The 21,620-nt window shown below is 54.1% G+C and overlaps 2 protein-coding genes and 1 pseudogene across 2 annotated transcripts in view, besides 1 other annotated feature; all 3 read right to left on the reverse strand.

Annotated features, from left to right (window-relative positions):
- NCLIV_060741 lies at positions 1-1,160 on the reverse strand (annotated as a pseudogene; the record flags this gene model as incomplete).
- Positions 1-1,160: a sequence feature.
- A 2,281-nt stretch (positions 1,161-3,441) lies between these two features.
- Positions 3,442-11,798, reverse strand: NCLIV_060750 (putative DNA replication licensing factor; the record flags this gene model as incomplete). The annotated part of the gene is made up of 16 exons (XM_003885628.1): positions 3,442-3,699; positions 3,841-3,949; positions 4,316-4,673; positions 4,935-5,057; positions 5,544-5,691; positions 6,069-6,254; positions 6,474-6,580; positions 6,811-6,869; positions 7,072-7,215; positions 7,465-7,550; positions 8,060-8,167; positions 8,574-8,742; positions 9,051-9,319; positions 9,689-9,851; positions 10,185-10,304; positions 11,461-11,798. 16 exons carry the CDS (start codon positions 11,796-11,798, stop codon positions 3,442-3,444), a joined length of 2,745 nt encoding a protein of 914 aa, XP_003885677.1.
- A 4,578-nt stretch (positions 11,799-16,376) lies between these two features.
- Positions 16,377-21,620, reverse strand: part of NCLIV_060760 (putative prolyl-tRNA synthetase) — a gene marked incomplete at both ends in the record, with an annotated part of 8,322 nt that continues 3,078 nt past the window's right edge. The window contains 8 exons of the mRNA XM_003885629.1: positions 16,377-16,529; positions 17,142-17,507; positions 17,872-17,961; positions 18,742-18,899; positions 19,320-19,380; positions 19,639-19,765; positions 20,550-20,678; positions 21,022-21,224. Of these exons, the coding sequence (XP_003885678.1) occupies positions 16,377-16,529; positions 17,142-17,507; positions 17,872-17,961; positions 18,742-18,899; positions 19,320-19,380; positions 19,639-19,765; positions 20,550-20,678; positions 21,022-21,224 (1,287 nt within the window). The remainder of the gene's footprint in view (positions 16,530-17,141; positions 17,508-17,871; positions 17,962-18,741; positions 18,900-19,319; positions 19,381-19,638; positions 19,766-20,549; positions 20,679-21,021; positions 21,225-21,620) is intronic.

Genomic DNA, 21,620 nt, shown 5'->3' on the forward strand with positions numbered 1-21,620 from the left:
CGCCCGTGGACAAGTCCTCGGGCCTGAAGGTTTGCTGCCACCCTTATCAATTCCACCAGAATTTGCTTACACACGTACTCCTCACGTGCAGCCGGGAGGAACGTAACATTGATATCCATGGCTTTGTGGAATATTTCAAGATTCATCACCGCCGCAGGCATGACAAGGAAATAGTTGCGGACTGAATAGATGCTCTGTCCTGGACTCAGTTCCCCGAATGGGGGCTGCCCTTGAACTGCCACAGCATCGTAGGAAAGCAACAGCCTACATACGTCCCCTGCCTGCTCTGGGCTCTGGGCAATCAACTTCTGGTACGCAAACTCTTGGTCACGCAGGCGCTCCAGTTCCAATCGGGAAGCCTCGCTCGGCAGAGTGAAGACCTTTAGAGCCAGCGGCTCGTTTGTCTCCACATCTTGCACCCGGTACACGACGGACCGATCACTTCTTCCAAGAGGCTCCACCACTTTCAGCGTCCTTGCTCCCTGGTTCAAAAGCGAAACCACGGTTGTGGCAGCATCCCCCCGCCACAGAGCCGCCGACACAGCTCTAACTTGCAACGTATGGCGTTGAAACATTTCACGACGGACGTAGTCAATTGTCTCTTGTTCGTCCTGCAGGATCTGGCGTATGAACCAAGACCCAGGCTCCACGCCGTGAAAAGAGGGATCAGGCTGTCTCGACCACCACGTTCGGATTCGGCGAGGCAGGCCAGAGAGCCACGGAGGCGTCATGCCTTTGAAAAACGCTCTCACTCTGCGCCAGTGCTGACCAAGTCTCTTCAGAAGTGAAGCGCGAGGCGTCGGTAGGCTTTCGTCAGCAGATTCCTCGCCGTCTGTCAGGTCTCTTCCCCGCCGAAGTCTCCGAAACCATCTGCTGACGACACCCCCACGTGTATGCGTCCTGGTGGTTGACGGAGTCCGTGGGGCAACTCCCTCTCCTCCTCTAAGGTCTGTCACACCCTCGTCCCTGGGTTCAGGGAAATCTGAATTCTCTCCGATTCGAGGCTCCCCGGCAACGTTCTCAGGGGCCGCACCTGGATTGCCCACCTCCAGATCATTTGCGTCCGAGTTGGGAGGAGAGAGCTGAAATGCGGCACTCCGCCACACTAGGCACGCTAGCAAGACAAGCCACGTGGCTAGTTCGTAGGGACGCAGAGCCATCTGGCAGATTAAGTGTGGTCCAGCGTTTCTGAAAGAGTCATTCAAGCAGCAAATCTGCATACATGATCTACATTACAATTTTATGTCATGAAGTCCGCAGGGGCCCGGCCAACTGTTAATGATAATAAGCGGCGTGTGCTACGTTTGCCAAAAACAGGTTAAGCAGGAAACCGAATGTCTCACAAGCGGACGGAGGTCCGAGGGGAGCGTAGGTCGGCGCTGTCGCTCGCTCAGCAGAACGCGACGAGCACGCCCTCTTCGAATTCTCAGAGACGCGAGACTCTCCTCAGAACGCCAGCGTCGCTGCGGTGATCTGCGGCAACTGCAGCTCTCGGTTCGACGGCTAGAGCAGCGCCAAGCGCTTCCTCCCCTCCAGACGAATGCACAGCTCTTGCGGTGAGAAGTGCCCTAAGCCAGATACCGAACAGAACGCTCCAAAACCGAGACGTATTTGACCTCGGCAGCGGGCTGAAATCGTCTCACCTATCCCAGTCTGGTAGGCGCTGCTCCGGTCATGCGCGTCCGTCGTTTGGTGATTCGGAGCCGTTCAGGAAATGCAGACACGAAAGACGCGTTCAACGGTCGCCGGTCGTGTGAGGTAAAAATATTTGGGAGGAATGGCACAATCTGTGCAGCGAGGCAGTAGTGCGAGGGTGAGGCAAACGGATGTAATAGTGTCCACGAACATCATCTCAGCTGCACTGCAAGGTGATGTTAGTCATTACAAAAGTCTCGACAAAGAATCTATCCACGGCGATTAAGAGTGTGCTGACGCGACACGAATGTAGCATGGTCTTGTGGAATGACAGCCATTTTGGATTGACCGAAGTGACGAGGAACAACACTGGTTACTACCGCCTGAGGTTGAAGGCTTCGTGTTAACTGGATTATGTACGAGAGCCTTGTGTATAATGCTTTTGCGCACTGCCGAATCGGTGTACTGGCTGTGGGGCAGCGCAGCTAAAAACCAGAGAAGAATCAGATTGTGTCAAGACAACGGCACACACAGAAGCGTAGCACTGACGTTGCGTCGCGTTTCCTCCATATCAGGCGACACACCGGCGCTTTAATCAAATTCATGGCCTAACAGGAAGGACAGTAGCGGGCCGGCGGACAAGAACACGACGAGGAGTAAGAGTGCGACGATCGATAAAGAATTTTTGAGGCTTTCTGTTCGATGTAGTTCCAAGGTTCTCCGATGTTTGGTTCGTTCTGTTTGAAACGACGAGCATGTTTTCTCTTCAGGGTAACGCATTGCAGCAAGAAAACCACAGACGCGCGCGTTCGTTTTCTTCTGCTGCAACGACCGAGGCAAGAGCTTGCGTCTTCTACCTCTTGTTTCGAAACGGATTCTGTGAGCACGTCCCCGAACAAGAATATGTTGGAGAAAAGTTGTGAGAAAGGACAGAACAGTTGACGGTTGTTCTTTTGCATGACTTGTCAGACAGACAGTCACGTTCCCGTTGAGAAAGAGACGGTAGCGTACAGTTTCTCGGGCAAGAAACAGGTATCAGACACCGGAAATTTTCCACGCTTTCGTCGGACACGCGCTTCGCCAAGCGTCAGGAATAATTTCCACAAGAGGCCTGTGTTAAGGGAAGCCTCTTCGACAGTGGGCCAGCTTTTTCATTTTTGATGGAAAAGAAACGTCACGACACACGCATCGGCGAGAACCGACAGAGGCAACAGAAAAAATCATTTGCAGGAGAGGCAGGCCGCAGAGACGATCTGAAGGAGAAACTGAAGAAACCCCAAACGTTCGCATATGCACTGTACACCTTGTACACGATCCATCTACACGTACGTGGCACATCAGTCCCTCCGCTGTCCTTACAGAGGAGACAGAGAACTTGAAACAGGGTAAAATTTATACATTAGGCCAATCTGAACTGCCTTCTCCCGCTTCTCTCGTCTGTAGCGGGCAGTAGCACAACGGTTTCCCCCTTCTCTGTGACATTGCTTTTCACCAGCTCGTTGCGGTATTCAGCAACTGCTCGCTGGAACAGGCAGTTCACTTTCACGTGCCTCAAATGCTTTAGATTCATATTCGATTTTCCTCTTGCAGTCCGCCTAGTTTGTAATTGGCGATCCTCACGTCTCTCTCCACCACCGTTCCTCGAAAGCGCCTGTGTTCACAGTTTCCGAGTGCCTTGCTCGGCACGGCTGCCTCATCTTCGTCACCGCCAGCTTCCGACTATGGCACATGCTCCTCGGCTTCTTGTTCGTTTCTGCTCTCGTCCAGCTGCCACTCCCTCCGTCACCTCACCCTCACCAGCGAGCTCTACTGCTCAAGCTTTTCAAATTCCACACTTGGCAGATCAGCATCCCCCTCCTCTTCCATTTCTTCCTCTCCCTGCTCTCTTGTGTCCTCCGCGTCAAAGGACCGGTAGCCGAAAGAAGACGCGAACGTGCCAAATGCCACGCTGCCCCTGCCGCGGTCGTTCGTTCCCGAAGAAAGAAGAGATAACTGGTCGTCTGGCACGTTGGGATGGACGCGGAGAAGAAGCTCGTCGGCAGGGCCGTCGGGAACTGGATCCCCCTGTGGAGCAACGAGAATGCCACAGCAGCAAACGGAAAACACGCAAGTGTGGGGACACCTGGACGAAACGTGGCTGAAACACGCACAGGCCGGTGAGAACAGGAGAAACTTTGTTCGACAGTCTATCTTGTTGAGCCTTACCACAAGATAGCCTTCGTGTTCAATCAGACGCCGAATGATCAGTTGGAGCTTTCGTGCCCAGCTTTCGAGTTCGTTCACATCATCGCACTTCAGAATTTCATCGAGCCACCTGAGCGCGGACACAAGCGCCAGAAAACCGGAAAACGCACCAGGTCCGTAGCTGGAGTCCTCGATGTCAAATCCCAAGTAAGCCTCTCTTGGCTGCACCGCCAGCAAAAAACAACAGACGTGTGTGCTGTACTAACAAACGCCCCCGCATATATATATATATATATATATATACCCATATATATATATATATATATATATTCACATGCATGAATGTGGCTGCCGGTAAAAAAAGAATTCGCCTGTACCTCTGAATGTGCAGAGAGCAAGTGGAGTCTGTAATAACGGTTTGTGAGTCACCCACGTCCACTCGCTGCCTCTATCGCCGACGCCACTGACAACTTGATCAAGAGCTCCGTGTACTCACCATTCAATAACAGCAGAACTGGTGACTCCTGTGAAGGCCTCTCCGGCCTCCTCTTTTTCTCTTCCCAGTTGCATGACACAGTCGACAATTTGTGAAGAAATGCGTCTGTATTCTTGCTGAGAAATGCGGATTTGTTTCGGCACCTCCTTCTCGGCTTCTGCTTCCTCTCCCAGTGCCACATTCCGTTCGCCTTCATGTTGACGTTTGCTTCCTTCTTTCTCCTCTTCCACCGACTCATCGAAAAGCACAACATCGCGTGTGTATACGATGCGCTGTAGAGAAGCACGAAAGATCTGCACGGCCTCTTGCACGTGGTAAATTTCCACGAAGTCCGAGAACTTCAACCGAGCAACAGCCTCTGAAAAGCACATAACAGGAAAAAGGGGCAGATACACGAGTCGCGATCAGATTGTAGCCAGCGCCGGATCCATCCATATATCAATCTATCAAAAGAATGGAAACTCGAGGATTCATCTCCTGAGGAAACGACGCCGAAAAAGCGAGCAAAAACTGAGAGAAAGCCTGTGAGTGGGACTCTCTCAAGCCAGTGAGACAGGCATACGACGAAAAACCGGGAAAAGCACGGAAACACGATATGATTTTTGTGCTCGTGACTTACCCGACAGACGAATGAGAGACTCGAGCTGACGCACAGTCATTCGCATGTTTTGTTGCAGGCCAGGCTGGCCATCCATCAAGCGAAGAGACACATACGTCTCCGCCAGCTTCGCTTTTGCTTCATCTAGACACACAAAGGACACATGGAAACGCGCTTTGCAGGGTCAACGTGCATCCCCGTGAAGAAATCCCACTAGACAGATTAACCCAATTAAGCATGGTCGACACCTTAACTGGCAATGCGCTGATACAACTACCGCATACAAGCACTCCACTGCTTCAGTTCCTCTCTGATTGGCATTGCCGTTTTCGTGGGAGTCGCCTTCTGGAGGGTAGGTGCTGGCATATACCCGGCACGCGCACTACAGCAAGAGACATATGAGCCTGGATATGCACGCTGGGCTGGGCGCATGCGTAGACGAATGCACAAAAGGTCGTAACCACGTGCACATCGACACATGAATCTCAAACGCATGTTTACATAGATATGTATATATATATATATATGAAGAGGCGCGGCTAGACGCCGAGGGAACGACCTGCCAGCCGTTCCCTGGAAATACCAAGTCGACTCGACATGTGGGCCGCAAAGGGTACACAGATGCCGCACCCGTCATGAGAGGCTTGAGTTTTTGAGCGCACTGGATGTACACTCGGAGCTCGTCCGCAGTGAGGACATCGTCGTGGCCAGCTTTCTGCGCGTCCCTCTGTCTCTGCAAGGCTTCTTCCCGTGCGTCGTCGGTCAAGTGATAAGATGCCTGGAACACGAGATCAAAAATAAAAAACCAAACCGGTGCGCGTCCACAGATGCATGCACGCTCAGGCGCATGCATGTGTGCGCTTACTGATATCTAGATCTTTACCTATATATATATATATATATATATGGAGGCACGCGACTATGCACACACATACCTGTATCGGGTGATCTGCAAGTGTATGTTCCTAACGGGATGGTGTGGTCTCCTAGCGCCATTTCTTCTGCGGGGAAGGCGCTTTCCTATCCCCTCACACCTCCCGCTGCCTCTCGAGTCGCCTCCTGCACTGCGTTCCCCGCAGATGAGGACAGGTGACTGCAGAATGCCCCCTTCAAAGGGCCTCGAAAGGACGGAAGGCGATTCCTGTTCTTGCTTACCACATGGTCAAAGACAGCTCTGTCGCGCTCTTCATCCGCCTCGTCGATGAGGGTAAAGAAGAGATCGAAACGAGAAAGCAGAGGAGGAGGCAGATTCACATTTGCCGCAAAGCTCTTGCTCTTGTCGTATCGCCCGAACCGAGGGTTGCACGCAGCCAAGACAGATGCACGTGCATTCAAAGTCGCCTGGAAAAACAGGAGAAAGGAGAGGCCGAACTGGAAGGACCGAAGACGCGACGCTACCCTCACGCAAGTACGACGCCCGTGGGCAGCAGAGGCCGCGGAACCGGGGGAAACGGCAAGGAAGAAGGTGAAGAGAGATGGAATGAGGTGACTGGTGTGTGCGTTGCTTCCACCTCACGCTGCCTCCCCGCGTGTTCCATGCACCCAAAAACCCCGACGCACCTGGATTCCTGCCTTCGAAATCGATATCGTCTGCTGCTCCATCGCCTCGTGGATCGCAACGCGATCTTTCTCGTCCATCTTATCAAACTCATCGATGCAGCAGATACCTACCGAAGCACACAGAGACACGTGCTTGCACATGAACGCAGGCATATACGCCTACATATATAGCACGCACGAACATCTGCAGATCGTCGGTGTATCCGTATATTCCGAAGGGTATTTGCCTGGCACTGGAAACCGTCCTCAGCTTCGGCAGCGCGCCTCAGTCGCAGTTTCCGAGACAACTTTCAGAAAGCCACTGCTCTGTCTCCTTGCCACCGAGCCGCTCTCTCACCTTGATCGGCGTACATGAGGGCGCCCGCTTCGAGCACGAAGTCTCCCTGGTCGGCGTCTCTGTGGAGACAACAGCACAGCTGTGTGCTCCGCATGCATTTTGTCGAAGACATGGCCCAGCGGACACCGGAAAACGGCGTGGAAACCCCGCGGAAAAAGCAGTGTGCACGGCTTGGCCGAAAAAAAAGACAGAGGGCGTTCCTAAGCCGTCAGCGGCAATCTTTGGTCGCGTGCCCGGAGGCCGTTCCATCTTGAGACTTACCTAACGACGGCAGCTGTCAAACCAGCGGCTGTGCTCCCTTTGCCAGAGGCGAAGACCGCGCGAGGCGAAAACCGTTCCACCCAAGTCAGCAACTGACTCTTGCTGGTCGAAGGGTCGCCGACGATGCACATGTTGATGTCTCCCCTGGGAACACCACGTCGAAGCGAAAAACACGTCACAGACACACAGGGCCGGTACTTTTTTGCTGGCGGTCTTGGAGAAGCGAGAAAACCGTTGCATTTCGCTCTTCACGAAAAAAAAAACCGAGATGCCTGGGAGAATGCGATCAGCCTCCGCGTATTTTTTCGCCTGCGTCCTGTCGCTTCCAGGCGTCCGTCGGCCTCGGCTTTCTCACGCCTTGTCTTTTTCACGAAACCGCCTTCGCGTTCCTACCTGAGACGCGCATTCGCCGTGCTCTTTGGCACGCCGCCAGTCATGAGCAGCAGGATGCCTTTTTTGATGTCGTCGTTCCCCCACACCTGAGGCGAAGAAATCGACAGTGAAAGACACCCGCGTGATTCGATGTCGGTCTGCTGGCGGCGCTGGCGGTGTCGACGAGCGTGCGTCGCGACCCTCGAGAGAACTCCCCCATCCGCATGCGACGCGCTGAGTGCAGCGTCAGCGTCGGAAAAAATCGCTCGAGGCCTGGCAGCCACCCCTCTCAGGACCCACGCGAACTTCCACTCCCCGCCGACCCCAAGTCTGCAAGCGATCGCTTCCCCCGCAGGGCGCTCGCTCGACACGAGTCTCCGAGTGGCAAATACCCTTCACGCTCCAGACGTCCGAACGAAAGACACGAAAAAAGCCACATTTGTCTGCACACCTCCATACCCCCGACACTTTCATTTATATATATATATATATATATATATACAAGATTGACGATGTATACAAATAGCCACACACATATCACAGACATAGATATATATATATATATATATATATATATGCCGTTGTGTGTGCTTGCTTTTGGAGATTTGGGGCTTACTCGAGGCGCGACGGACTTGGCGAGGCGGTCGAGGGTTTGCGGATCTTCGGCGACATCGCGCAGCCACTCGAAGGCTCCAGAGTTGAGGAAATCGGAGGCTTGGAAGAACTGCGAAGCCGCAGAGAAAACGAAACGGCGAACACACATGCAAGTCAGTGCTGGAGACGAAAGGGAAAAGAGATGCTTGTCCTGGGCGACGCAGGACACTCGAAAAGGGAGGGACGATCACTAGATGGGGACAAGTCTCACGGAGGGCGCACAGACTCTCGAGAGGCAGTGGAGGGGACCTGACAGGGAAGAAGAGGCGACGAAGCCAAAAGGCGGCAAGAGAGTGCATGCTTCCAACGCAAAACGAGGAAACGCATGTGGAGCGAAAAAGCAAAGGTCGCAGAGGAATCGAGAGAGCGGCACGGAGACATTCGCACTCACAGGCGAAGACAAACACGTATACACACGCCACGGAAAGGATCCGGATTCGACACCGCGTTTCAGCTAGACGAGCAAGCAGACTCACCTCACGGTTTTCTTGGTTCTCCATGTAGTCTTTCCGTGTCTCGCCTTCGGTTTGAACATCGACAGCGAGGAGGGAAATCCGGAAATTCATTTCCCTCACTCCCAGACCCTTGAGGCCTGTCAGTGGCGTCACGCCCAAGCTCGCCTCATTGCGCCGCGGCCGGTCGCGTCTGCACAGCGAAGTTTCCGCGCAGAGAGCCGAAACGCTTGACGCGTGTTTCGCTTACCCTCGCCTCCGTTCTCAACCAGAAAACCTCTCCCTTCGCGTCTCTGTCCCTCTCTCCTCGGCCTCTCTCCACGCCTGCCACAGCAGTGGCTAGGACCCCTCGCCGCGTTCTCTCCGCACAGAATACCCCCGACACTCCACGCCTCCTTGCACGAGGAAACGAAAACGCAAGTGCCCTCTGCCTTTCCGTCCCCCCTAAAACTCCCTCCGCCCTGGAAAACCCTCCCTCCCGCAGGTCCCCTTAACGCATACCTCCCGAGTTGTCCAGGGCGCATGAGAGGCGCGATGTCGGGCAGTGCCACCAAGGCGCCTGACACAACGACGACGTCTCCTGCGTAAACAGAGTCGACGAGATCGTGTCTCACAATGATGTCCAGAGACCGCGGCACAGCGGAGGACGAGGCCGACGAATTCGATGGCTCTTGTAGCCGAATCTTCTGCCAGTCGCCGTAGCGGCAGCGCTCAAACAGGAGCTCCCAATTGGTCGTGTTGTTGCAGTTCACTCCGCGGCACTGACGAGGCTGAGAGCAGCAATCGAGGCCGAGAAATCAGAAAGGGGTATGGGGGAGAGGCTCTGTAGCCAGGCAAAACCGAACTTCCTTTTTTTCTCGGGGCGTGGCCCCCCGCGCAGGTTGAGCGATGGCCGACGCACAGGCAGACGACGAAAATGCCACGGACACCCTAGAGAAATCCTCAAAGAAACGAATCGCGTTAAATATCCAGAGAGCCACCAGAGAGGGATCACCGCGGCCCAGGTTTTTACTTTTTGTACACACGATGTGTGTACCCACAGAGATACTGGATATATACAGGTTTACAGATATCCAGGTGTAGAGGTAGATATAACTAGGTGGAGTGAGGGACTGGACAGCGCCCGTGCGGCGTCTTACTTGTGTGTATTTGAACTGCTGTTCGACGTCTGGCTCGATCGTTCCGCACTCGAGGCATTTGAAGGCCGCCCTGAGGAGCTCTGGACGCACGTCAGTGGTGCGCGTGACCTGGCCGCGGATGCTCAGCAAGCTGCCCAGCATGTTGCACCGAATGCTGCTGATCCTGAGAAAATCAGGAATGCACGAAGAGGTGCGCGTTGGCGAAAACGAGAAGACGCTCCCGAAACCGACACATTTGGAAGGTTTGCGAAGACGCGACACAAAGCGCAGAGGCAGCACTCCGCGGGACGATGCAGGCAGGAAAACGAGGCATCTCGCGCCGGCGAGACCTCGCCAGTCGCTCCTCGCCGACTGCACAGAGCGGGGTCCGACTAACACCACGCACAGGACTGGGCATGCTCGTCTTTCTTGCTCCCCGGGGAGGACGCCTTCGACGCTCCAGAGCCCGGGATAGCCCTGCCTTCTCTTTCGGCCTCTCTCCCCAGCCTTCGCTCACTCGTGGATGTACTTTTGCGCGCCAACCACCTGGAGGAAGTAGGAGAACTGCGGTGCGTTCATCTGCGCCGCGAGCTTCTCCATGAGCAGCTGGAAAGATTCTTGGAGCCGTCCTCGGATTCTGGCAAAAAAGAAAGGCCAGGCGAGGGCAACGCTTTCGAGACCATCGTACGTACGCAAGCGAAAACAGCCCTCAATCGAGAAGACGGAGCTCTACTCACTGACGCAAGCGCAAAAACACGGTTCCCCACACAGCGACACGTCTCCAGGTGTCTCTTCTGCCAGCTGCGGTGCCCGTCGAAGTCCCAGAAGCCCGCAAGAAGAGACGGCGAGACAAAGGGACAGGCAGGAACTTGACAGGCGAGGAGCGAGATCTGTCTTCTGTACCGGATGTAGTTGCGCCGAATATGCTCCGCCAACCGCATGCCTGCGTCCTGAACCGGCGCGCCTTGTGGCTGCCAGCTCTCGACGTGTTCCAAACGAACAACAAGAGAACGGTTTCCGTGAGACTCCCGGATGAGCCTGGCCATCGCTCGCATGTAGTACGCCTCTGAAAAGCGAAAGAAAACGATTCATCTCCGGTCAACTCCACACCTACGCATCCACCCCCATCAAACTCATCCACCTACAGACGCCCCGGCAACACTACACATCGATCCATATATATATATATATATATATATGGACCGATTCACGCGTTAAACATGAAGATCTATACGTATTTACGGACGGATATGCGGCTTTAAGGAGACAGTTCAGCGATCCTCTCCGTTCTTCCGCGAGAGACAGTGAAGCGGCAGAGGCTGGACCTCTCCATGCGGTCTCTCGCACGCCGAGGCGCCCAGGGGGTCTTCAAGAGAAAGCCTGTGGAGGCGGGTAACCGCGAGGAGGCGCGAAGGCGAGGCAGAAGCGAGTCGCCTCTCCACGCCAACAGGCCGGCCCGGCCAAGAAAAATCGGGGTGTGCGAGAACAGTCCCCAGTTATTCGATCAAATCCTCTTTTCACCACCTGATTGGCATCACCTTCCTTCCACAGGCCCTTTACTCTTCATCTGGGGCGCCATTCCTGCATTCCTCTCCGTCTCTTGCGCGCGCCTAATTTCTTTCAAACTTTCAAAGTTGTCCAAGTGTTCCTCTCTGTCCTGTCTCTCTATGTTATCTCTTTCTCCTCGCCTTGCTTCTCTCTGTCTCTCCCTCTTCTCCCTTCTCTCGGTTTCTCTCTAGTTGTGCTGTCTGTGCTTGCCTGCAATTTCTTCTGGGAGGTCGGCAATGGCTGACGGGGCGTGTCGGCCTGCGTCTTCGTCGAGGTCTTCCTCCTCGTCTTCGTGTTTTTTGAAGGTTTGCAGAAAGTGGACGAAGATGTTTGCAAAGTTCTCATCTTGCATGCGGGCAGGGTCTCGGCCGTCGCCGTGCTCCAAACTGCTCCCCAGCGCATGCTCTCCCTCGGCGAGGCTGCCTCCCTGGGTCTGCCCGAGAGACGCAAAGGGCGGGAAGAAGCCTCGCCCAGAGTCGCGTTCTCGCCGCTCCTCGTTTCCCCCGGCGGCGGCGCCCGCCGCGGAGGCCCGTCCGGATATCCGGGACGCAGGCGGTCGAGCTGGAGACGCCAGAGACTCCATTGGTGCGACGCAAGAAGCCAGGCGCACGAAGGAAGCAGAAAGAGAAAACAGAAAAGAGAAGGGAAGGAGGGAAGGTACGGCAGGCGGAAGGACCGCTACACCAACAGAGAACTGGGGCAGAGGGAGAACCAGCGCGGAGTGGACGAACAGGCAGTCACCGACTGCCTGTAAAAAAAAAGAAAGACGGGGAAGAGAACTGCGACACGCGGGAGGAGCCGCACACACCGGGAAGACGAAGACAGCGGGATACCGAGGCGAAAGAAACGCACGATGGGAGACAGAATCCGACAGGGACGCGCGGCGACCAGTGCGGGGCAGAACGGAATGCGGAACGGAGAGAAAGCAACGAAGGGAAGGAGACAGAGGGACAGACTTGCAGACAACACGGTGGGATTCGAGGAAGAGGGACTCGCGAGCTCGGAGAGGAAGGAAAACGAGAAAGCCCGGCAAGTGAGGATGCGGAGAAGGCAGAGAGGCTCCGAGAGGAGGGCGAGGAAGACCGAAAAAGGCAGAAGGGAAGGGGAGCGATTACGAGGCAGAGAGAGGTCGACGGAGCACAAGTGTCGGAGAGGTGAAAAAAGCCTGGTTCGCGCCAGCGTCCTGCACACACCAGACGCACGCAAAAGAGGAGACCAACCGTCAAAGAACCTCGCTATTTCGTGCACTGTGGCGCATCACACAGACAACCTATCCCTGTGCGGTGGAGACGTTCACGTGTGGAAAAATGTAGAGATCGGTTTGCTTTCATGGTGAGCGCAGCGCTGCTCTTTTCATTCCGAAACACAGGTGTGCAGCAACCCGCAGGGGCGAGCCCCGTTCCAGCAGAGGTGTGACGAACAGTGCACGGAACTGTTTTTACGGACGAAGAAAAGAGCCTTGCGAGGGAAGAAAAGCAGGGAAGAGACAAACGAGACGAGAATCCTCACTCCCTGGTTCCTCCTTTCCCATCTACCTCGGATCCTGCCCCGTTGGCTGCTGTTAGGCCTCTGCCGTGAGAGTCGATGTCCATGGAGAGAATTCAGCCCCCGAGATCAGCTGGAAAAGGACCGCCGCTGTCCTTCCACGCATTCCTCTCTCTTTTCTCCCTTCGCCGTGTCTTTCCCCTGGACTGTTTCTCCCGCGCTTATACACCGCGTGGCGAGGCGCCGCGAACTCACCCGAAAACACGTGGCGTGAATCACGGAGAGTGAAAAGCGGGGGGTGTATATACACCCGAGCAGAGCTCCGGTCACCGCGAGTTTCCGCGTGTCGTTTTTTTATTCACCAGCAGGGAGAATGTGGACGCATGCACACGCGGGAAGGGTGCAAAAGCGGAAACCTGTGTGAAAAAAGAAGGTGAAGTGAGACGACCCTGGTCATGTGGCTGCGCGTCGAAACTGTACACCGCAGCTCGGGGGACGGGAGCACACGGGACTGGTACCGCTTCTACCGCGCCAAGAAGGGAGATTTTTATGCGAGGAAACCTGGTACACAAGCGTCAAAGAAACGCGACGAGAATGAGCAAAACGGGCAGGAGGGGATGCGAGAAAATTGTAAACACCGGGCTCGATATCTCCCTCCCGCCTGAACGCTTCGTACCACCCCCCAACGGATCCGACACACCGGGTGACAGGGGGCCGAGAGGACACACCCGAAGCACACACGGCGAGTGGTACGCCCACGCTCGAGTCTTCCCCCGGTGGTCTTTCGATTTTTTCTCCTTTTCTTCCTCCCTGTTTTCCCGTTCTCCCCCTCTGTTATCCATAGTTGATGGAGCAGGGAGAAAGCAAGGCCCGAGGGAGACAGGTATCGAGACACGGGCAACGCACACACCTGTCTCTTCGTCGAGGAGACGCACTGACGCGTGTGCAACGCTCTCGAGCTTCACCGGAAAGATGGAAGAAGACAAGTAAGTGGTCACGCCCAACCTGACACAGAAAGAGGCGTATTGGAGCAAACGACGATGAAAAAAATTAGGGAGAGAGTAGTAACCGGATAAATGCCGCAAATTGTCACCTCAATATACGCAGGTAACACTAGGTTTACTTTATACAGGGAAATAGACGTCCACCTGCGAAATGCCAATATATCTACCTGCACTAAACATATGCGTATTTATCTGTATGTAGATAGATGTGGCTGCTCATTTTTAGAGCATCCGTCCAAAACGTGTGCTGCTGAATTCTTTGCTGCTGCGTAAATCGTCTGGTGAAATCTCCAGATCTTCCGCGGAAGCGTACTGGGAGAGAATCACAAGAAAGCGTACAACTATGTGGTGTGAAACGACTTTCCCCTCATTTCCAGTTTTCCTCGCGTGCGCTGTCGCTGCCTTTGCTTCATTTCTCTCACCTCTCCGTTCTTCTGTTCCTCGTTTCGTTCTTCTCTTCCTCGTTTCGTTCTCTCTCTCCTCTCTGCAGCTTCTCTGCCTCCTGGCTGTTCCCACTTTTGCCCCTTCGCGTCCCGAGGCCTGAGTGTCCTGGTCTCGCGGAGGGTGCGTTAATCCGCCTCCCTCCTATTCAGACGCACGCACTTCCCTCTGTTTCTGCGCAGTCTACAAGGCGGTTTGTCTTCAAGCCCCGCACGCACCCAGAAATGGGGAGGACACAAGAGAAACACAAGGGAAAAAGAGTGACTGGAGTCGACACAGGAAGCGAGACAAGACAGCGTGATCAGAGCTTGCCTACATGTGCACCTCTGCATGTCTCCTCAAATGAGTGTCTCTAGCTGGATCGGGGTATGGTGGATGGCAGTTGCTCGCCTGGGCACGGGACCCGGTCGATGTCTCGGGTTTGTCCCTCCGACATCACCCGTACCCAATCTCTCCACGATTTCCCTTGTTTGTTGCAGGTTTTCTCACAGTTTTTACCTCTCTTCCCACACTCGGACCCCCCTCGAGAAACTCTGAATCCGTACTCCACACCCCGTAGTGTAGCTGCCAAAATGTGCAAAAACATCAGCACACCCCGGTCTCGCAGTGACCTCTCAGTTTTCGTTTTCTCGCGAAGAAAGCTGTTTCGACTGCCGGAACAGCAACCACTTGCATTATGTACCCAGAGAAATTGCCTCCAGCTTTTGCACGTTCTTCGTCGGAAGAAGTGGACTGCCGGGCACGGGTTTCTCTGTAACAGAGAAGCGTAGCCTACGCCTTGGCATTCTCACCGGCGTCGCCGCCCGCACCGAATATTTGTCAAAACACTCTGTCGAGAACATCTGCTCGATGTCCAAGACGAAAAAGTTTCAAACCGACAGGACGCAAAACTTCCCAGCACGGGATAGCGACTCTTGAATGTGAATCCCTCTCGAGTCCCGTATACTCTCCGCAGGCGATTTCGTCGCTTGATGTAGATACACCAAGCAAGTCCGACTGCGCACTGCGCAGGCGCGCAGAGAGTCTCCTTGTCTTAAAAACACCAGAATAACGGCACAACCCTGCCTCTGTCGCCTCCCTCTGAAAGGGAAACAGAAACTTTTACGCCTGTTTTTCACCGCTATTCAGTGCTTTTTTTCCCGGTGTAGATGCGTGCAACTCCAAATCGGCATATCCACATTAATATTTACTAGCATTCATATATGTATTTCTATACGTAAGTATATTTATATGCAAGGATGTGTTTAAGGTGTTTGCGCTCGTTTTGCGAGATGCTGGAGTGGCGCTGCGAGGAATCAGGGCACAGTTTCTGTATGCGGGCTGTACACCTCGGTGGGGTGGTGAGAAGGCTCTCATCTGGTTTTTCCCTTTTTTGCCCAGGATCAGCAAGACGCTACGTGCACGACACGACGTCTGTCGCGCGCCTCTGCCCGAGCACAATAGCTTGGCCGTGTCATGGCTCAAAACCCTAAAGGCTGGCGTTTCCAACGAGAGTCGAGAGAGGCCAGCGGGAAACAACAGTCGGATTCTCGAGACAGCCAGAATTACCGGGGACCTTTCTCTGTGCGTCTCGAGAGAACAAGCGAAACTTCACGCTGCGGCGCACAAGCGAAACAAGGGACGAAAAACGGCCCGACGGACTTTTCACCGACAATTCTCCGGTTCGAACGCTCGCGGGTGCGAGGCTCGGGTTCTCTCTTGAGTGTCAGCAGACGCACAGGCCCCGCATACACACAAATAAAATGTGTCCTGTTGTAAGTGCATGCCGTCTCCAGCGACGCACGCGCGTGTAGGCTGACATGAGCGGTGGTAGCGACTGTACAGAGCGCCCCTCTGTCTCTCTTTTCCCGGCACCCCTGCGGCGCGTCATCCACACAACGCGACTTCCGATCGCCACAGCTTGCACTGCACGCCAGTCTCTGCCTCTGGCCATCAAGCTCCAAGACACAACCTGCGTTTTCCGCCCAATACACCATCTAAATACAACACCTACATAAGTGTACATTTGTACAGATACGTGTATATATGTAGATATATCCACACATTCATAAATACACATATCGCTTGGAGTCGCTATCTGTCTAGAGACCTGTTGCCGTTACTTGTGGCCCAGTCTTGTTGCTTTTCGCACACGTTCGTGCCGCCTTTCCCGCAGGGTGTCTCCAGAATCTCCCACCGAAAACAACATTCAAAAGCAAAGAGCCAAAAGGAAATGCGGAGGCAAAGCCCCGTTAGTAGCTTCGGCCCCAGAGCGCCCAACGCTTCGCAGGTTTGCCCGTGTAGAAGCATTTCGTTCCTTCTGGCATCGGCGGCTGGTCGAAGGGAATGCACAGCGTCTTCATTGCTCCTGTCATGACTTGCTCCGAGTCTCCCGCCTCAAGGGCCTAAAAACACGGAAACGCGATGCACACTGCGGAGTTGGGAGAGGAGAAGAGAAACCAAAAGCCCACCCGGGATGTGAAAAAAGCAAGTCGAAGAAACAGTTGAAACCAAAGAGGACTGGCGATGTTTGGAAGAAACCAAAAGCTCGCGAGCCGGCTGCCTGGCGGCGAGGCGCGCACGTCGCGTCTAAACTTCACATCGGCCACTCCCCATGTGGGCCGGCTCGAGAGACGGAACGCGAAAACGCGGAAGATGGACTCAACTCGCGGCCAGGCTGCAACGCCTGCTCTTTTGTGGAAAGAAAACGGCGCTCCGGCCCAGGCAGTCGCCGACTCAAAGGCGCTCTACCGCGTAAATCTTCCTCCTGCCTACAACGCTTTTTCCTGGCTCTGAATCCCTCAGAAAAGCTGTCTCTTCTGTGTTCACCCCCGCAGCATGCACGGCTTCAAACCTTCCAGAGGGCGTGCCGGCCTCTACACATCCCGCCACAACACCCTCTTTCCCCTCCCCCTGTCTGGTTCCGCCTCTCTGGTCTTCCCTCTCTTTGTTTCCTGCTCTGCCACTTTCTCCTTCTACGCCCCTTTTCCGCGTCTTTTCTGCGGTGTCTCAGTTACCTGGATTTCCGAGAGTTTCTGTGTCTCCTTCTTGATTTGCTCCTCCGACTCGGGGTCCTCGCACCACGGCGCGAGAATCAAATGCTTTCTGTTCAACGCAGGCATCACTTCGTCGAACGTCGAGATCTTCTCAATGCCCTGGTCGAGCCTCGCCTTGGCCTTGGCAAACAAGTTCTTTTGGATGCCGTCCATCAGCTCCTGCAGCTTCGGCACCAACTCGTCCCACTGAACTTGGTACGCCTCGTTGGTGTCGCGCCGAACCACTCGCGCGGAGCCCTTGGCCAGATCCTTCGGGCCCAACTCGAGACGCAGCGGAACGCCCTTAACTTCCCAGTGGTTGTATTTCCACCCTGGCGTGTAGTTAGGCTGCATGCGACAAGAGAGGGGTCAAAGCGCGGATATGTGGAACGCAAAGAACACAGGCGTGAAAGGAGAGGCCTCGTCCTCCAGAGAGGAAAAACGGGGTTTCCTTGCGGCCTGCATGCGTGAGTTACCCTTCAAAAGTGTCCATGCAGCCCCCTGAGGTCGACAGCCTGCTGCGGGGGCTGGACGAGAAAGGAGGGAAACCGGGGAAGACCGAATCAGACGCGACGTCTTCTGCGTTGCATGGACGAAACGCTTGGGGAAGAAAATTAAAAAGCTTTGGTTTAAATAGTTCTAAACTTAGGACGAATGAAGGGCCGTAAACGTCTTCTCCCTTGGGTTTCTCCTGCATCTTTTCCCCGCTCACCCTGTCGTCAATGCGCACGCGGATGTCCGCCTTCTCCAACAGCGCCTTCAACTCCCTGCACTTGGCAACGATCTCGGCGGTGTTCTCGTCCTGCATGCAGCGGCGACCGCAGCAAAAACACACAAGGTCGGACGACGCTCAGAGAAACTCACTCCAGAAGCAGAACGAAAACCACAAATCAAACCTACACCCTCTCTCTTCTTAGACATCTACATATATATATATATATATATATATATTTATATATATGTATATGTGAATACAAATACATCTATAGATGGATATACAAAGAGAGAAAATGCCGATCACAAAGGATATGTAGGCAGATGTGGGCATGCAGCTTCACAGTAGCGCATGCACGAAAAGCACGGAGCGAGCTGTGGCTAGGAAAAAGCGAGGCGCGGGAGCAAAAAAAGAGACGGCGTGCGTGGGTGCGAAGAGAGTGCTTTGCAAAGAGACGTCTTGCCTTTTCAAAGCGGCACGCATCACCACACGGGGACGGGGGGTAGGGTCACCCGTCGAGAAGCGTCTCCGTTTCGTGTTTCAGAGTAAAAGTCTGCTTCCCTCTAGATGAAACGCCGGCAGCCCAGGCGGGAAAACCACAGAGACACCGAGCGGTGAGAACAAGTTGCTTTCTCTCTCCCACTAAAACGCTGAGACAAATGGCACCATGCAGTCGGTGCACAGTTCTCTCCCTGTTAGGGAAAAGTGTCCAGGCTCCCGCAAGGAAGTCTGCATGCAGGCATCTGCGTTTTTCACTGAGTCGGCTCATATATCTGTGAAAGCTCTTGTCTTCCGCGAAGGTTTGGGAGCGGGGAGAGGCGAGAGAATCGAAAGGTTTTTTTCCGAGCCGCGTGCATGGCGTCTCACCTTAAAGAGGATCGGAATGATAATCACTTGAACAGAAGCCACGCGAGGAGGGAGGACGATACCTTTGTCGTCTCCGTGGGTCATGATCATCACGCCGAGCGACCGGGTGGTGCATCCCCAGCTGGTTTGATGGACCAAGCGCTTGTGTCCCTCTTCGTCTAAAAAAGCGCATCCGTAAAACATCCGTCACACGGCCCCTGCCCGAAACCAGACTGCCAAGATCTTCTCTTCCACACAAGCATGCGCGATACACCAGATCGCTGCTACCATACACTCAACCTCGCCTCGTCATACACATCGAGACTGCAGCAATATCTATCTATATACATATACATATATATATATATATACATATACATATATATATATATATATATACATATACATATATATATATATATATATGCACCTACACGCACACGCAAGTGGATACATGCGTACATATGCATATATATATATATATATATCCGTATGTTTATACGGAAATCCATGATCTACGCATGCAGACTTAGATGCATATTTACATATCTGTATATACATACGTAACAACATAAATGCATGAGCCAGCACATGCGTACCTTCGAACTCGATCTCGAACATCTTCGCGAAGTTCGTGCCAAGCAGATGCGACGTGGCAGCCTATAGGGAGCAAATGCGAGGAAGGGAAATCAGAAGAAACTGATCGAGATGCGCTTTTGCCACAGAAAGCGAGACAGCGACACCGTGACAGCTGACAGGAATCGTGTTCTTCGCATGTCGAGAAAGGTACTGGCAGACGGCTCGATGTTTTTATGCACACATGCTCACTTTTCGTTGGGTATCCGAGACGCCGAGAAAGCCGCTCTCTATTCCGACGCCAAACGTCAAGGCCTCGTCTTTTTTCAGTCTTGTTCTCACCTGGATGCCTCGTCCGTTTTCGGCGATGTACGCCTCGACGGTTGTCGTCTTCTTCCCTCCAGCAAATTTTTCGTTTTCGGACTTCTCGCCCTTGATCACGGGAACAGCCAAGCACTCTTCGTACCACCTGAGCATGCACACAAACAGAGGAGCCAGACCGGCACGGAGACGTTCCTGAAGTCTACGTCGAATGCCAAAGAAGGTTGGTTTCCAAGCTCGAGGCAGGGAGACCGGGATTCCAAACGACCTGTGCGCTGCCTCTTTAAAATGGTCCTGACGAGCAACCCTCGGTGTGTATGCACAGGACGCACCGAAGATCAGGTGGTAGAGCGCCTACCAAACCCTTCCTTAGAAAAGCTGATAGGAGCTCTATCGACTGTGCACTTTGGAACAGACCAAAACACCGTTCCGAGTGCGCAAGGCGAGGATGGAACCGGCCCAAGGTCGGAGAAGAAGCCAGTAAGACAACCGGTTGGTGACCTCGAGCCGCGCGTGGCCAAGAGAAATTGGAAGGTGCGAGAATCCACGAAAAAAACGCGAAAAGACAAAGGCGTGCCGGAAGCGAAAGGAGACAAAACAGACAGTCCCCCACCCAACCTCACGCGACGCAGCTCTGGCCCCTCTCTCTTTCTCTTTCCGTGCTTTCCCCCGCTCGGGTTCCTCTCCTTCGGCGGTAGTTTTGTCGCTCCTCTGGAGGCCGCCCGCCCGTGGCAGGTGAGCCAGGGAAACAAGCCTTGCAGAGAGAGAAACGCGGCGATCTTGGCTTCTAAAAGCGTGTGCATGTTTTACAGAACAAGATACAAAAAAGACATTTCGGACTCGGCTAGACGCAACGCCACAAACGGCAGAGACGTTTCCGCGGAGCTCTTCCGTTTTTCCCTGAACGAGATCGAAGTCCATCGCTGCCTTACCGACGATAGAGTTCCAGAATATCGAGCACAAGCTGCCAGGCTTCTTCCTCAGTTGCATGCGCCGTGTGGCCTTCCTGCCACAAAAACTCGCGTGTGCGCAGAAATGGGGTCGGCTGCTTGAACTCCCACCTGCGAAGCGAGACCACGGGATTGAGAGGAAAAGGGACGAGAAAAGGCAGAGAAACGAATGTTGCGGGAGAGGGCGCCTCAAACGAAACGGCTTCCTGGATGCTCGCACGCCGACAGTTTGCTCTTTCTGCTTCTTTCTATCCGCGGCTAAAGTTTGTTCGCGTCTCCGCACTGGGAAAACGGCGAGAAGCGTCTCCGCCCCAAATCCACACATAAGCCGACACACGTCACCTCGAGGACGCAGCCCTGTTGACGTGGTCTTCTCCCTTGCTCGATTCACGCTTCTCGTTCATTCTTCTCTCTCACCCTCGCTTCTCACGCTTCTGAACCGTCGACCGCTCACCTGACGACGGAGCACCACTGGTTGAGTTTGAGAGGCAAGTCTCTGTGGCTGCGAATCCACTTGGAGTACGCGGGATACATGATCGTCTCCGAGGTGGGGCGAATCGCAATCTTCTCTGCGAGAGGGCTGTCCCCGTAGTGAGTTACCCACGCCACTTCCGGCGAAAAGCCTTCGACGTGGTCCTTCTCCTTCTCCAGCTTGTGCTGAAAAAAATCCAACACAAGAAGTCGAGTGCATGCAACGACGCGTTTCCATCGACAACCACTCCGAAATCGCGTCACACAACAAACGCATATGTGCAAGTCTGCATGCACATGACAACGCGATGTCAAGGCGCGACCTTTCTGGGAATGGAGAGGCACCGTCTGTGGAACAAAGGATCAGGCAAGGCAACTCACCGCAAGAATCTTCATAGCGATATCTATCTCTTTCTGTCTCTATCTCGTTCTCTTCCGCTCTCCTCTCACTTTCTCCCTCTCTGGCGCTCTATCTGGTTCTCCCTCCTCTCGCTCTTTTTCCTGTTGCTCACTATCATGCGCTCTCCCTCCTTCCTCTCTTTCTCTCTCCTTCCTCTCTTCCCTCTCTCCTCTCTCTACTCG

The sequence above is a fragment of the Neospora caninum genome, chromosome XII (genome assembly GCF_000208865.1).
Source record: "Neospora caninum Liverpool complete genome, chromosome XII".
NCBI lineage: Eukaryota > Apicomplexa > Conoidasida > Eucoccidiorida > Sarcocystidae > Neospora > Neospora caninum.